At 37.2% G+C, this 15,072-nt stretch overlaps 1 protein-coding gene across 1 annotated transcript; it reads left to right on the forward strand.

Annotated features, from left to right (window-relative positions):
* Positions 1-5,310: 5,310 nt before the first annotated feature.
* On the forward strand, positions 5,311-11,436 carry LOC103051979 (fatty acid-binding protein, adipocyte). The gene is made up of 4 exons (XM_007432526.3): positions 5,311-5,467; positions 8,093-8,265; positions 9,468-9,569; positions 11,204-11,436. Exons 1-4 carry the CDS (start codon positions 5,395-5,397, stop codon positions 11,252-11,254), a joined length of 399 nt encoding a protein of 132 aa, XP_007432588.1. The 5' UTR covers positions 5,311-5,394; the 3' UTR covers positions 11,255-11,436.
* Positions 11,437-15,072: the final 3,636 nt, after the last annotated feature.

Here is a 15,072-nt window from a genome sequence, read left to right on the forward strand (position 1 = left end):
AAACCAAGATTGAACTGTTTGGCCTCAGTTCTAAACATTATGTCTGGAGGTAACTGGGCACCACTCATCACCTGCCCAGTACCATCCCAACAGTGAAACATGGTGGTGGCAGCATCATGCTGTGGGAGTGTTTTTCAGCAGCAGGGACTGGGAGACTGGTCAGGGTTGAGGGAAAGCTGAATGGAGCAAAGGACAGAGATATCCTCAGTGAAAACCTGTTCCACAGCACTCAGGACCTCAGACTGGGCCGAAGGTTCACCTTCCAACATGACAACTATCCTAAGCATACAGCCAAGACAACACAGGAATGGCTTAGGGACAACTCTGTGAATATCCTAGAGTGGCCCAGCCAGAGCCTTGACTTGAACCCTATTGAACACCTCTGGAGAGACCTGAAAATGGCTGTCCACTGATGGTCTCCATCCAATCTGATTGAGCTTGAGAAGATTTGCAAAGGAGAATGGCAGAAAATCCCCCAATCCAGGTGTGCAAAGCTTGTCACGTCATACCGAAAAAAACTCAAGGCTGTAATTGCTGCTAAAGGTGCTTCAACAAGTACCTGAGTAAAAGGTCTGAATACTTATGCCAACGTGATATTTCAGTTTTTCCTTTTTAATAAATTTACAGACATTTCTAAAATTCTGTTTTCACTTTGTCATTATGGGGTATTGAATGTAGATTAATGAGAAAAAAAATGAATTTGAACGATTGTAGTATCAGGCTGCAACATAACAAAATTGAAAAAAATGAATACTTTCCGAATGCACTGTAAATCATTATTCCTAAGAAAATAATGAACAGGATATTCAGCAGATAGATTTTCATAACATTTTTCTTCCTCTGTCTTACTGTGAGGCATTAGCAGTTAACTATAGTTCATGTTTTTCAAATATCATGGATCACGGCAAGTAAACATAAAAAAATTTAAACAAGTGAAATCCCTCCCCAACAAGCACAGGTTCAGTGAAGTTAAATCAGTGAGCGTTGATTTCATTTTCTCATACAGTAGATTGGCCACTACAGTACTTGCTTCTTTGTCCCCAAAGTCCAGAGTACAACCCAAGATCTATATCACACCAAGCAAAGCAAGAGTTGGGAATTTGTGGCTGTCCAGGTATTTTCAGGGTGGTAATATGAAAACAGTAAAACCATATAATAGTATAATCAAAGAAAGCATAAAAAACAGTCAACAGACAGGACAATTACATCAATTAAAATGTCTGGGAAAACCCAAAAGTTCCAAAACAGCTTCATCAGCACAACATGTATCTCCAGTAAGTGGTGTGCCTACCTGTTACCAGAGACATAGGAAGCAGACTTATTTATTTTTATGTCTGGAGAGCTACAAATGTTTAAGGAAGTCACCCTATGTGCTAGGCAGCTACTCCCAGAGAGTATCTGCCCAGCCTGCCAGATCAGATAGGGTAGGCACGCTCCAGGTTCCTTCCCTGAAATGTTACCATCTAGTGGGACCTCGGAAGTGTGCCTTTTCCATGGCTGCCCCTACTTTAAGGAACACCCTCTCCCTGGCAATCCAATAGGCCCCCAGCCTTTTAGTGTTCCAGTAGGCCATCAAGACCTGGCTTTTTACACAGGCGCTGGGTAGAGTAAAGTGTGTTTTGGGTTGGATATTGGGGCATCCTAAGGGGATGACTGAGGTGCTGGATTTTGCTTGTGTTTTACACTTTTATGGCGTTTATAGTTTGGGGGTTTTATTGTTATTATGAGCCACACAGAATTGTGATTTAAGATGGGTGGTCGTACAATCTTTTAAAGAAAGAAAAATAAAATGTGGTTCACTTCCTTATTCAGAGCTGCAGTATGCTTATACATTCATGGTCATGTAGTCATGCCCCTTTCACACACGTACAGGTGAGTGGCTACAAATGGCATTGCCCTAGGGAGGTTGTCTTCCAAGATGGGGAAAGTCTGTTGTATTTCTTCCTAGCATATACCTACAGCTCTTTACTGCCATTTAGTGGTCATCCAGATTGTGGCAGTCTAGATATGGTAGCCTTAGAATATTTTCAGGAGTCTTGTCGGAAAATTTTCATTTAATAAGAGTTGTTGATAATAAAAAATAATAGGATATGTTCTTTCTGTTGAAGTGCAGTTGAAAAATGAACTCTTACTTCACTTGTAGGGGAAAAAAAAGCAAGCAACAGTTCAAGCTAGGAGCCAGAAAGGGGGAAAAATGCATGATCTAAGTTCATTTCCTTTCTAAAAATAAATATGGTTTTGTGAATATTATTCCAAAAATTGTATTTTCACTAACGGTCAGCCTGGCTGGGAATTCTCCAAATGCTGCCCCATCACACTGAGAAGGGACCAGTTTGATTTAGGTTATTGTGACATTGTGTGCAAAAGTGAAGTTTTAATACTCATCTTCCGGTAATCACATGAGATGTATAATTCACAAACCAGTATAATTAAATTCTACTTCAAAATAATACAGGCATTGAAACAGTTATTTTAAAATGGGCATGAGAACATGATAATTGACAGAAAGGCATTCCATATGGACCCTAAACATATTACCAGAAATCCACACAAATCCTCATAGGTATGTATGGCGAAATATTTGTCATTTCCAGAGATATTTACAAGATCTTAAGAAAGCTTAGTGAGATTGAGCTAAAACTTATGGGTCTGTCATGGAATGCCTGTATGGAGGTGCAATAGGAAAGGGATCAACTAAACTAAAGAATATTTTTAAATTTAGCATTAAGGACATTTATGGCTCATGAATTAAAGAATTGGAACAGATCAATGGTTGCAGGTCTTTAAAATGTTAAATTTGCTTCTGTGGATTTAAAATTAAAACTGGTTCATCAAAACATCTTATTTTGACTCCACTGGACACCCCAAAGAATGTATTTAGAAGGATTTATGTCTGATTTTCTCTGTTGGTGGTGTAAAACATTTGAAGGGTCATTGACTCATGATTTGGTCCTGTGAAATCACTAAAATCTTTTTGGAGTAATACTTTAATATAGATAGATAGATTTATGGGGAATTTTTTTAGCATAAAATGTTAATGTTATGTTAAATTACATACTGAAACTTTGGAAGTTGACTTTGGAAGTTGAATTTTTGAAGAGTTATTGTGGAATTTGAAAAACAGTAATATTCCTGATTAAGGATTGGATTTGAGAGAACTGTGATCTCTGTTTTTGAAAAGGCAGTTTTATCCACTAATCAAAAAACAACTCAATGAGTTTTTCTGTGGCATAGATTTTGGTACTTTGTAATGTCCCCCCCCCCTTTTTTTTTGTCTTCTGTTTTCTTTGTTTTTGTAGTTCTTCATGTATTTTTCCTGTGGGTTTTTTTATATATATATATATTTCTTTCTGTAAAACTTAATAAATTCTTTAATTTTTTAAAAAGTCAGCACAATCCAATTATTAGGCCACAATCCAATAAACACTGACCTCACAGTGGTTGTATTCACATAACACCCTAGTCTTTTAACCTAACTTATGCAAACTCCATCTGTACAGTTCTCACTTATGCTTTAGTGTGTTGTGAAAAGCCAGAAAATTGTGTTGAGTAAACCCTGATTAAGTTAACTATGGGTAGACATGTTATGTGAACATAGCCAGAATAAAAACCCATTGCTGGGTTGTAGGGATTTTCTGAACTTAGTTTTTCATTTGCAAATCCCTTTTCATTCAGTAGAATTCACTTCCAAATAGGCACATACAGCTTCTTCTGTATTTATACTTATTTAACAATGCAGAGGCTCAGACTTGTGAATGCAGTCCTGAAACAACTTCCTCATGAGATGACCTACCAATCTTAGTAGCCCAGATGCATTCATAAGGAAGTTTAATTTCCCTGCCTCATAGCTACACTGCTGTAGAGGCCCTTCCTGAAATGCCATTGGGATGGGTTTGCACAAGAATCCTGTCATATTTTACTTATTTGTAAAATGTTTGCAAAGACTCAGCATTGCTGAAGCTCAAGTTCACAGTTTTGATCCACTGACTTGGCAATAGATATTGTACTGCAGTTCATCAACTCCAATTATTAAAGTTGCTGCCTACTTTTTCAATTTTTTGGCCTGCACCATTGTAAGTAATTGAAGACACTGTACATTAACAAAGACAGCATTCAAGAATATCCTTTATGAAAGAGAGTTAAGTGATGCAACTCCAATAGTTCAAGAGATCATTGCAAGGATTTGTTTCCTTATGTTACGAATCAATATATTTATATATTGTTTTTGCAGTATAGCACAGTGCTTAAGAGAGTAAAAAAATATTCTCTAAAATTGTTATCTTAAAGTCTGATTTTTGTACTAATATGATTTTCTCTAACTTGGTGCTGTCAACATCCCAACCAATGTGGAAGTTCATCATAACTGGACTGGACTGCTTTGGGAAAAGCTTGTACTAATTATTTCATTCATTGAGTTCATGCAACACACTACATAAGCCGTGGTTAACAAACCACAATAACTGTTCACACAACATGCTAAACTGAAACCAAACAAAACATGTTATGAATTAGGATTGTTTCAGAAGAAATGCTTCAAATCTCACATAAGCACAGTGCATTTCTGCTGGTTGTAAAAAAAAACAAAAAAAAAAAAACCTATTCATTAAAGTGGATGCAACCACACTTTTTTTCTCAGAAATCCACACACTTCTGAATAAAATGTTAAGCCCTGTTACTAAGCCCTTTGTTGTATCAAACAGCTGACTGAACAACTCTGTTCTTTCAGGACTAGGCCAATTTATAATTCACATGTAGATAATAGATAAATTAATAATCTAAAGTACCTACAGCAAATCAAAGCATCCCATTATCATCACAGTCTCATTAAATAATAATTGGAAGTATGTTTGTGCCACTTGTTCACTACATACATAAAATTTAAAAGGAATTCTGAATGCTTTAAGTTGCAAAGAGTTCTGCATGCTTATGTGGAAATAAATCCCATTGAAATAAATCCCAGTTGGATTGACAGCTGAATAAACATGAATAGGATTGTGCTATTAATTAGAAGGCTGCAGCAAATAAATTCATTGCTTAATCAGTGCAGAGGTCAAGGCTCTATATGCAATGGATTAGACATACCAAACACAATATAACTTTAAAAAATGAAAATGTAGCAGAAATCACTGCTGCTGCTGAAACAAAACAGTAGTTAGCTGCTGGTAATACAGTGCTCTGTCCTAATGACTAATAGCACTATGACCCACTAAGAAAAAAGAACAACCTGTTAAATCAGAGCCCTTGATTGCTTCTGCTGCTATTGGCTAATAGTGGAAGATCAGATGGTCAAGGCTTCTTTTTAAAGGCATGAGTGAGGTTAGGAACACAACTGGTGGCTACATTGAGGCTTTTAGGAAGGTGTTTGGGGTGTGTTAGAAGACTTAGTCCTTCACAATGTGTGATCTGTTTTTGGGAACTTGGAAACTAATTTCAAGTGAAAAATTTGATGACTACATGAAGGAGCTGGGTAAGAATTATTTGTGGGACTTAGTAAAAGGTTTATTTTTGCTGTAGAATGTGGTTATGTAGAATGTTTTGTTAGGTATGTATCAGTGGACTTGTTTACTTGTAAACTTAACAGCCCTTGTGGAAAGCATAGCTCCTCTATTTTGTTTATTGTTAATAGTAATGTGGGGGGAAAGAAACTGTTGCTTAGATCATGTTAGTTATGCTAGACTTCCAGAGCAATTCCCATGATAAGTCTGCTAAGTAAAATCCACTTAGTTTGCATTTTATCTGGCTTCCAGATAATTTCTGAATGTGTGAACTCAGTGGAACTTGTTAATAACAAATGTAGTACGAATTGTCTGTTAAATATGTTATCCTGGAATTGTTTGTTATTAAATACCTGATTATTAAAAGAGCATGTAATGGGTATTTAGACTTTTGTGTGGCATTTCTATCAAGGTTAGATATCACAGGAGTGTGAAGAAGGGCTCTTGCTATTTGTTTAGTTGAATGGTTATTGGCTTAAGTAATATCTGATTATATGTATTATATTAAGTGATATCTGATATTTTGTCCTTGGAGCTGTGAAAAATGTTGAGAAAGATACCCCAAACCATTGGAAACTCTGATCTAATGCTGCCTTATATGAAATCTTTTTTTTTTTTTCTCTCTTCCCATATATGAGTAAAATTTTGTGATGTTTGGTTATGGTATTCGTTGAGGGTGAGCTTTGAACTAGAGGCAATTCTCTCATCAAGGCATGCCTGCTTTAGGTTAATGATACTTCAGGATTGGCCTGAAGTTATGCATTGTTCATCCATCACAACTTTTAAGTAGGATGCTGGCCCCTTATTTAACTGTGATGAAACTAATGCATAAAAATAACCTTTCCTTCTTCCAATATTAATACAGATATTAGATATGTTAAGGAACATGAGAATAAGGATATCTCTAAATCTGCTAGATACCCTTTCCCTAGCACCTCTCAAGTTCAAGGAGGCCCATAATTTTAGGCTGGAATATTTGTTTTGTCTACAGGGGCTTATACTTCATGTTCTGGCTAACAGGACCTCTAGCAGTAAGTGATATGGAAGACTTCTGAGACTGCTGTTAAATTGGAATCGATAATATTGGCAGTGAAGAGGTTGTATTCTATATCTCTTTACTCCCCTCTAAGGATTGTCTGGATTTCTGTAGCACTAAGTCAGCAGGTTACACTTAAATGAATCATGGCTATGTGAGAAGCAGGTCACTTTCTCCCTAGGTTATCAGGTAGCTTCCCAAGTTCCTCTTCTCCCATGGCTGCTGCTATTAAATAACCTTGGTGATAATCTTCCAATTAAAGCTTTGTAGAGATCAGCTGTTATAAAGTATATTTCTTCAAATGAAATGCAGATCTGGATTACATCAAATTATGTAGAATAAGGAATTTAGTTTATATAATATTTATAGCAGGGAATTGTTTGCTTCCTCCAAGCTTTTAAAAAGAAATTTCAGTGAAGATGGACATAAAAACAAAAATAACACTAGTAAATAAGCAACAATCAAGTAAAGTACTTGCTTAAAAAGAAATGTTACTTTCTGGAAGAACATAGAAAAAGCTGATCCCACTCCTTGGAACTGAGAACCCCATCTACACAGTGCCATCACTGAGAAAGCCCTATAATACGTTATTGCTAGTCATACCTCACAATCATGCTATGCTTGAAGCAAGCATCAGTTGAATTTCTTGAAGGTGAACTATATAATTTGTTGTCACAAGACAGTGATGGCAACTGCTGTAATTCAGTTGGCTCTATATTACTTTAAGCATCAGAAAGAAGGCTTCTCCTGAATGCCAGTTGTGGGAGAGAGTTAACAGCCTGACTTCTGATTTGAATGCTTCTCACTAGTACATGGTTGGCCAGTGTGGGAAACAGGATGCTGTATAGGACCAACCAGATTCTGACACCTTCACTTCCCATAGTTTTTTGGGAAATTTATCTTCATCTGTGACAGTCCTGGGGCAAATACTGCCCTGGATAAGAAGGGCTTTTAGTATCTCCTCATTGGTTTATAATTTGGTTTGCTTAAATATTTATAATGTTTATGGGTTTTAGAGTAATTGTAATAATTGGTGACATTGCCTTAAAGGAAAGCCATCTTCTGCTGATTGCATTTGATCTAGCTAACAATCAGTCTGGATATTGATGAAAACATATTAAAGCTAATTGATGGAAGCTACTTTGTATTTAGCATACAAAATATACCATATACTTGGGGGAGGGGGCAGGGATTAGATTAGACAGTTGCTGCATCATTTTCAGCCTAGCTTATGGCAGACATTAGAGTCACTGAACTCAATTTACTGCCCAGTTCAACTTGGTCCCCAGAGCAACTACCTAGCTTACACACCATGCTTTAAAGCCTACCTCAGTTCCAGCTGTATTTTTGCACAGTGAAGCTCTAATCAGAGGAAACCCCATCAAGATAGAAAGGACTGTAGGAAAGGAACCATTGTGTTTAAACTTTTTCTTATCTTATTCTATAGTTATTTGGCATAACCCAGCTTGAATCAAGTCTCCTTCATAACTAGAATTCTTTTCTTTATCTTCAACGTCAAGAAATTTGTAATAAATTCATGGTTTTTTGGTTTGATTTGTAGGTGTGGGCTTTGCCACTAGGAAATTAGCTGTGGTTGCCAAGCCCAATGTAATTATCAGCATCAATGGGAGTGTTATAACCATCAGGACAGAGAGCAACTTTAAGAACACTGAGTTTTCCTTCACAATGGGAGAAGAATTTGATGAGATCACAGCAGATGACAGAAAAGTAAAGGTGAGTTCTCTACTTTGCCTTAAGCTATTTTGGTTGACGAATACATTTGGACTCTTAAAAACATGCTATGAACCCTCTTGGAAAAAGGGTACAGTGGTACCTCGGGATACGAACGCCTCTACTAACGAACATTTCGGGTTACAACCAGCTTCGGCAGGGCAAATTTACCTCGGGTTACGACCAACTCGGGATACGTCCAGAGTCACGGAACGGATTAAGTTCGTATCCCGAGGTACCACTGTATTTGGGAACTTCCTCATTTATAAAATGATGACCATGTGGGACATGACAGAATACCAGCTTAGCATGTTGGCTGGGAATTCTGGGAATAGCCCACGTTTGGAAACAATGGCCTTTAGCTCTCTCCTCCTGCAAGATGTTCCTATTTTGCTCTTTTCTGTGCAGGTGGATGCACATCCAAATCAAGCAATGGGATGCAGCCACATGTTCTTGTTAATTAAGTCCATTTGGAGACAAAAGCATTGTTGAAAGAAAAACATTAGAGACAGATATGTTTAGTAGCATGCCTGCTAAATTAATGGCTTTAGATATAAAATTGGGTGGAGCATGAAACTTGATGGGTGCCAACAGTAGTGTTCATAAATACTTTGATGCCTCTGAGATCATATTTTAAAGTGTTTGAGGGGAACCTGTATACCTCAAATACATCTGATCAGATTGAGAGAGACTTCTCTCATGTCAGCCCTACAAGGCAGACCAGATCAGGAAACTAATTCACAGAAATCTAGAATATACTTTGAGATAAGTTATAGCAACAAAATCTGCTTGTGTTTTACTTTCTTCCCTCTGGTACTCCATTAAGACAAAGGAGCCAGCCTCTTCCTGATACTATTCCCTTTCCTAGAGCTTAAGAAATGCTTATGTAACAGCTTCTGAATCTTCCCTTCAAACCGTCTACATGGCTGTCTACCTGAATGAATAGATATTAGGTGTTCCAGGAAACATTTAGGATATTGTTTCTGGCTGTTATTATTTTCTAGCAAGTTGCAGAGCTTTCACGATGCTAGTAATCTCATTATAGAAGAATACTGATTGTCTTACTGAGATGCACATTGAACATTATTTGAGAACTCTGGTATTTTTCCTAAATTCATGCTACAACTAGTGTATATTTCAAACCCAAGATTTGCCTGCCTTTCTTCACTAGGTGGAAATACTGACCAGATAATTTTTCTTGACAGAGTGTTGTGACACTAGATAATGGCTCACTCAATCAGGTGCAGAAATGGGATGGCAAAGAGACAATAATAAAAAGAAAAATAGAGGATGGAAAAATGATTGTGGTAAGTTTATTTTTGGTTATAAGCATTTGGGATGAATTTCAGAAATAGGAATTGCAAGCTTCTGAGTGAATTTTTTTCAAAGGGGAAGAATATTTTTCATACCCAGTAGAAGAAAGATGTGCCATATTTTGGGTGGTGATTCAATAATTCATTTAGGTTAATAGGCAATTGAATGCAGAAGGTCAGTACTAAGCTATTTTGAAAAGTATAATAGTATATCTTGCATTGTTTTTTTAAAGCAAATCTCATTTTGAGAGCGTTAGTAGAGAATGTACTACAACCATTCTTTGATTCTCAATTTGTTTGGAACAAGCATCCCTTTTCAATGTAGGGTGATTTCAAAATGAAGCAGGTTTTATATTTTATGACTCAGTGACACCCCATAGTATTGAGTTCACTGGAAATGAATGGCCTTCACTGTGACTAAATGGTGTTTCTCACATTTATAATTTTCTGACCTATAATTTTTACAAGAGCAGAGCAGTTGATCAGATTGAAAAGTGATATGGAGGGTAGTGGAGAGTAGTTGGAAATCATACAGGAAACATGCAGAGAAACCACTCTTTTTGACATTTAGAACGTTTTCCAAACTACACGTTTTCCAAACTACATCAGTGTTTCTCAACCTTGGCAAGATGTATGAATTTCAACTCCCAGAATTCCCCAGCCAGCATGCTGGCTGGGGAATTCTGGGAGTTGAAGTCCACACATCTTAGAGTTGTCAAGGTTGAGAAACACTGGCCTACATGCTTCCAGAAGGCAGGCAAAAATTAAAAATTAAAAAAAAAAACTGAAAAATTCTGTCTCAGTTATAACAGAGAAAAAGCATTCTTGCAGACAGGTTCTCTCTGAAAGCTAACTGGAAATATTATTCTACCTGGAAAAGATAATGCCAAATTGCCACATATGACCTATGAGCAGGAACAATTTCATGGAGATGTAGCATTCATTCAGATTTCTGGATGAAGTTGGCATGCAAATGTGCAAATAAGACAGTTGGATTAAATTATCGTTTATACTGGCAACACCAAGGGAAGGGTGATCATTCTCCTGCCTTATCTCTTCTCCTAAGCAAATGTGTTTTCAACAAAAATATCTAGACACTGCCAGGAAGATATGGTATTCTTGCATAATCTTTGATCTCTGGAAACTCAAAAGTATCTTAAAAACTATTGCTTAAATATTCTGATTAACTCCCCACTACCCTTCTCAGTCTCTTACATTCTAAAACCATAATTAAAACTATTTAAAAACACAATGTTTAGTGCTTTGCTAGAGAGAAAAGTGAGTCAATTTCAAATATTGGAAATAGTTCTTCTGGCCTCCTTGGAGAGAATTTGTCTATTGCATATTTCAGTGGTCAAGAATTCACATAAGCAGAGGTAAGCAACTGGGCCTCATTCTCTAGAATTTGATTGTTTTAATATAGTACAGTTGCCTGGGGTCATGCAATACTCTTAAGCCAAAATTGAATAAAGAACATACTGGCTTAGCGTGTTGTATCAATCCAGGCACTGTTGACGTCCTTGATAGTGTTGTACCTCATTTGATAATGGAACACTTGATCCACTTACTGGAAATAACTATTGATGATATGATACAATGATGATATTCTTGTACTTTTTTCTGTCTAGGAGTGTGTTATGAACAATATTATCTCCACTAGAGTGTATGAGAAAGCATGAAAAATCCATATTGTACAAATTGGCAGGATCCCAAAGCAAAACATGAAGCTTGGTTCAGGGAGCAGAGCCTTACCAATCATGTTCTTCAGAAGCTGAATTTGACGGGCCAGCTCCCAACTACTTTTGTACCTAATCCGAAATATTTTGGTTATTCAATAAAGTGTTTACCTTGAGATGGAAAAGTGTCTGGCTTTTTTTTAATTGTGGAAGCTGAATAAGGATCATTCCCAATGAGATTTTCAGGTTCTGTTTGTGGGATCAATGAAGCGTCACTACTCCATATTTATTGAAATATAAAATACTGAGTCCAGTAATTAATGGAATAAGCCAAAGAGCAATTGCCCTGCCACACCTATAGTTTTGTAGTGTGTTCATTGGAAATCCTGTTGTCTCTCTACTGCTGTGTTTGCTGTTTTACTTCCTATAGAAAAATCCATTTTAAAAAAGCTGGAATAGCTATATGGGGGCTTCTGGGTAGTGGTGTCAGGAATAATCTCAGGAGCATATTTTGTTAGAACACGTTTCTAGGACTCTTCCTGAGAATAAATTAATGTCTTTTGTTCCAAGAGTTGCCCATATTGGTTGTCTTAAAATGTGTTTAAAGCAGAACTCAAAGTTTTGAATTACATTTGAAAATCATGCTGTGGATTTGCACATAAAGTGACCACCATGATAGACATAGCCAGCATGAATATATTCATTTACCAGAACATAGGGAGATTGATTCCTTCTAAATTCCACTGATCTCTGCCATCCCAGTTTACTTTTCTCTGAGCTGGTGGGCACATTTCCTAACAAAGCACTGGCTGGTGTAGTCACTCAATTTTCTCTCCCCCATCTAAGAATGCTTAGGGGTTCCAGAAGCAGTCAAAAGCAAAAGATGAAGCTGGCATTTAACTTACAAGAATCAGCTTCCTGTTCAAGTATTTATAATATAGAAAGGGAGGTGGGGAAGGGAGCCTACCAAGCACCGAGACAGATGCAAGTAGATCCCCTGATGGAGGTCCAAGAGGGGATAGGATTCCATTTTTGTAAAAAAAAAAAATCATTTTCAAGTTATTTGAAAATGAAAAAATCATTTTCAAGTTTTCAAGTTAAATACACTTTATAAAGCATCCTGCGAAAGAATTATGTCATCTATAGGTTGGTGATGCCATGGCTTGGGGCAGAGATCATGCTTCAGATGAACACAGTGTCTGTATTATTACAACAAAATGACTCAGCTTTTCCAGCCAGCATTGTCCTAACCAAGTAAGTGCAAATACCTGGAGCTAGCTCCCTTTCACCCAACCTTTGTTTGATCATGAGTCCAGAATGCTAAGAAAGAATTGATCATTTAAAAATATATATATAAAGATATTCCTCTCTGAGGTACTGTTCAAGTTTTATTAACTCTAAAAAGTTATAAGCATTTACTTCTATTCAAAAAGAAGCAGGTCCTTAGAAAATCATGGCATCAATTCAAGAATTCAGCTTGCTTTTGGTGCCCTGCTGGACTCCTTTCCAACTACCTGCCCTTATTTTTCCTCCTTTATACTGTATCAGCATCAGTGTGGGAGGATCATGTTAGGGCATTATATAAACAGGAAGAGCCAGCTGAGCTTGACTTAAAGTTTAATTCTTTTGCTCAAAATTTGTTCCATTTAAAAGCACCTCTAGTCATATACTTCTTGTACATAGGTTGTTGGGACCCACGATCGTGCTGTTGGTATAGATGTGGAGGAAGACTAGACATCTGAGATTGTTGTAGGGTCTGGTTCCCACATTGGTATCATTGTCAATACTGTACTTTCTCAGCTACTAGGTGGCAGGTCTGCACTTGCATACTGACAATACCTACAGTAATGTGAAGCAGATTCTAACAAGCACCAAGAAACAATAGGACAATGATGCCATCACAAAAGAATTGATGGACACTAATCTGACATCATGGGGGAAGGAGTTGAAATTTGGAAAGGGATTCCTTAAGCAAGCTTCATTTCCAGCCAGTTTATGCACAGCAGACAAGCAACTGAAGGCTGCATTGTGGAAGGATCTATACCATGTAGAAAATCAGCAGAGAAAGTCAGATGCATATTTCTTGATTGTATCTTAATTTAGATTTGGCACTACTTGGACCACCATCCAGGATAGGTAAAAAAAAAGGAAAAGTGAATGTCATATCTTGTTCTTCAGCAGCTAAAACCTGCACACTTAATATGAAGTAAATTCTGGACTTTACTACTGAAATATGAATTTCACATTTTTAGCCGTTTAGAAAGATAAGAGGCTTGGGAGTAGTACATAGAGAAGGAGTTTGGTATCTTGCTGAACCATAAGCTGAATGTAAGCCAAAACTATGATATAGCTGTTATGAACACACACATCCATACACAATATGGCATCTTAAGCTATGTTAACAAAAGCAAAGTCTCTTACACTGGAAGAAACAGCTGTTATTCTGCATTAGGCTGCATTTGGAGTACTGTGTTAAGTCTTAGACATCATATTTTATGAATAATGTTGACAAAAGGAAATATATGCAGAGATAGGTGATTGGGATGATGAAGGATCCAGAAAACAAATCCAATAAATAAGCAATGCTTATTTATTCATTTCTTTTTCAAATGTATATATGTCATCCATCTCACTCTACAAGTGACTCTAGGTACCATTACAAGTAAAAAAAACTATAAAATCTTATTAAAAAATATACAAGTAATTATACAAGGTTAAAATGAAAACTAAAAAGTTAAAACTACAAACAAAAAAGATGGAGAGAGCATCCTCAAACTACCAACCACCTCCTTACCACAGTCTTCAAATAACTGAAAAGGCACCATAAAGAAGTTCTTCCCTGTTGCTCCAGATGAGAAGACTACAGCCAACCTCCTCCCTGAGATAAAGTCAAGAGGCTGACCGACAGGAAGAAGCTTTTCTGCAGAAACCTCTTCCATCTCTTAGAACAGTGTTTCTCAACCATGGCAGCTTTAAGATGTGTGGACTTCAACTCCCAGAATCCCCCAGCCAGCCATTCTGGGAGTTGAAGTCCACTCATCTTAAAGTTGCCAAGGTTGAGAAACACTGTCTTAGAACTATAGAAGGAGGCCTCAAAAGTGAGGAAAAGCAAAATAACACAGATGTTTCACTTTGCTTTTAGAAGTGAGGGAGACAGGTTACTTCACAGACCATAAAACTTGGAAAGGATGCTTCATGGAATCCTTCAGTGAAGCAAAACTTTGTGCCTTCAAAGCTTTGCACAGGTCTACTAAACATTGGGATAAACTTCTTAGCAGTAAGAACGTTGTCATGGGTGTAACAGAATCTCCTTTGCTGGAGATAAGGCAGAGGTTGGAAAACCATCTCTTGTAGTTCTGCATTCCTGATTGTACAAAGTTGGGCTGAATTACCTCTAAGGCCATTCTGTGATCTGTATTATCAGTGTTTTAGATGAATGTGTTCCCAGGAAGAGGAAGTGTTGATATTATATAAACTATAGCACTGTACTCTCAACATTCTGAAACATCTTGACTTTAAGACCCCCTAGCATGTTGACGTTCGGATAATGATGATACTGTAAGTAAGTTTGAAATGTGTTTCTTGCCTACAGTGTACAACCTTTTCTATCCTAAACACTATTTCATCTGCATTTATTTCTTTAATGGCTGTATTAAATTTACTCCTCGTCCTCATAAGATATTCCTAAAAACTAAATGCTGTCCTCCCCAGGGGCACTAAGTTGCATCTGTGCTCCAGCACAATGGTAGCAAGCTCACGCCCATCACCCTTCTGCTTTGTATCACTACGGAGGAGTTGGTGGCAGGCAAATGCTGCTAGTC

The sequence above is a fragment of the Python bivittatus genome, unplaced genomic scaffold (assembly GCF_059951505.1).
Source record: "Python bivittatus isolate LINGU-HERP-01145 unplaced genomic scaffold, Pbiv_v1 ctg000590_np1212, whole genome shotgun sequence".
Taxonomy (NCBI): domain Eukaryota; kingdom Metazoa; phylum Chordata; class Lepidosauria; order Squamata; family Pythonidae; genus Python; species Python bivittatus.

Excerpts from the sequence above, each read along its gene's own strand:
- LOC103051979 (XM_007432526.3), top strand. The coding sequence starts at position 5,395 with ATGTGTGATCTGTTTTTGGGAACTTGGAAACTAATTTCAAGTGAAAAA. Across the intron at positions 5,468-8,092 it reads TGACTACATGAAGGAGCTGG|GTGTGGGCTTTGCCACTAGG; the intron begins GTAAGAATTATT and ends TTTGATTTGTAG. Across the intron at positions 8,266-9,467 it reads CAGATGACAGAAAAGTAAAG|AGTGTTGTGACACTAGATAA; the intron begins GTGAGTTCTCTA and ends TTTTCTTGACAG.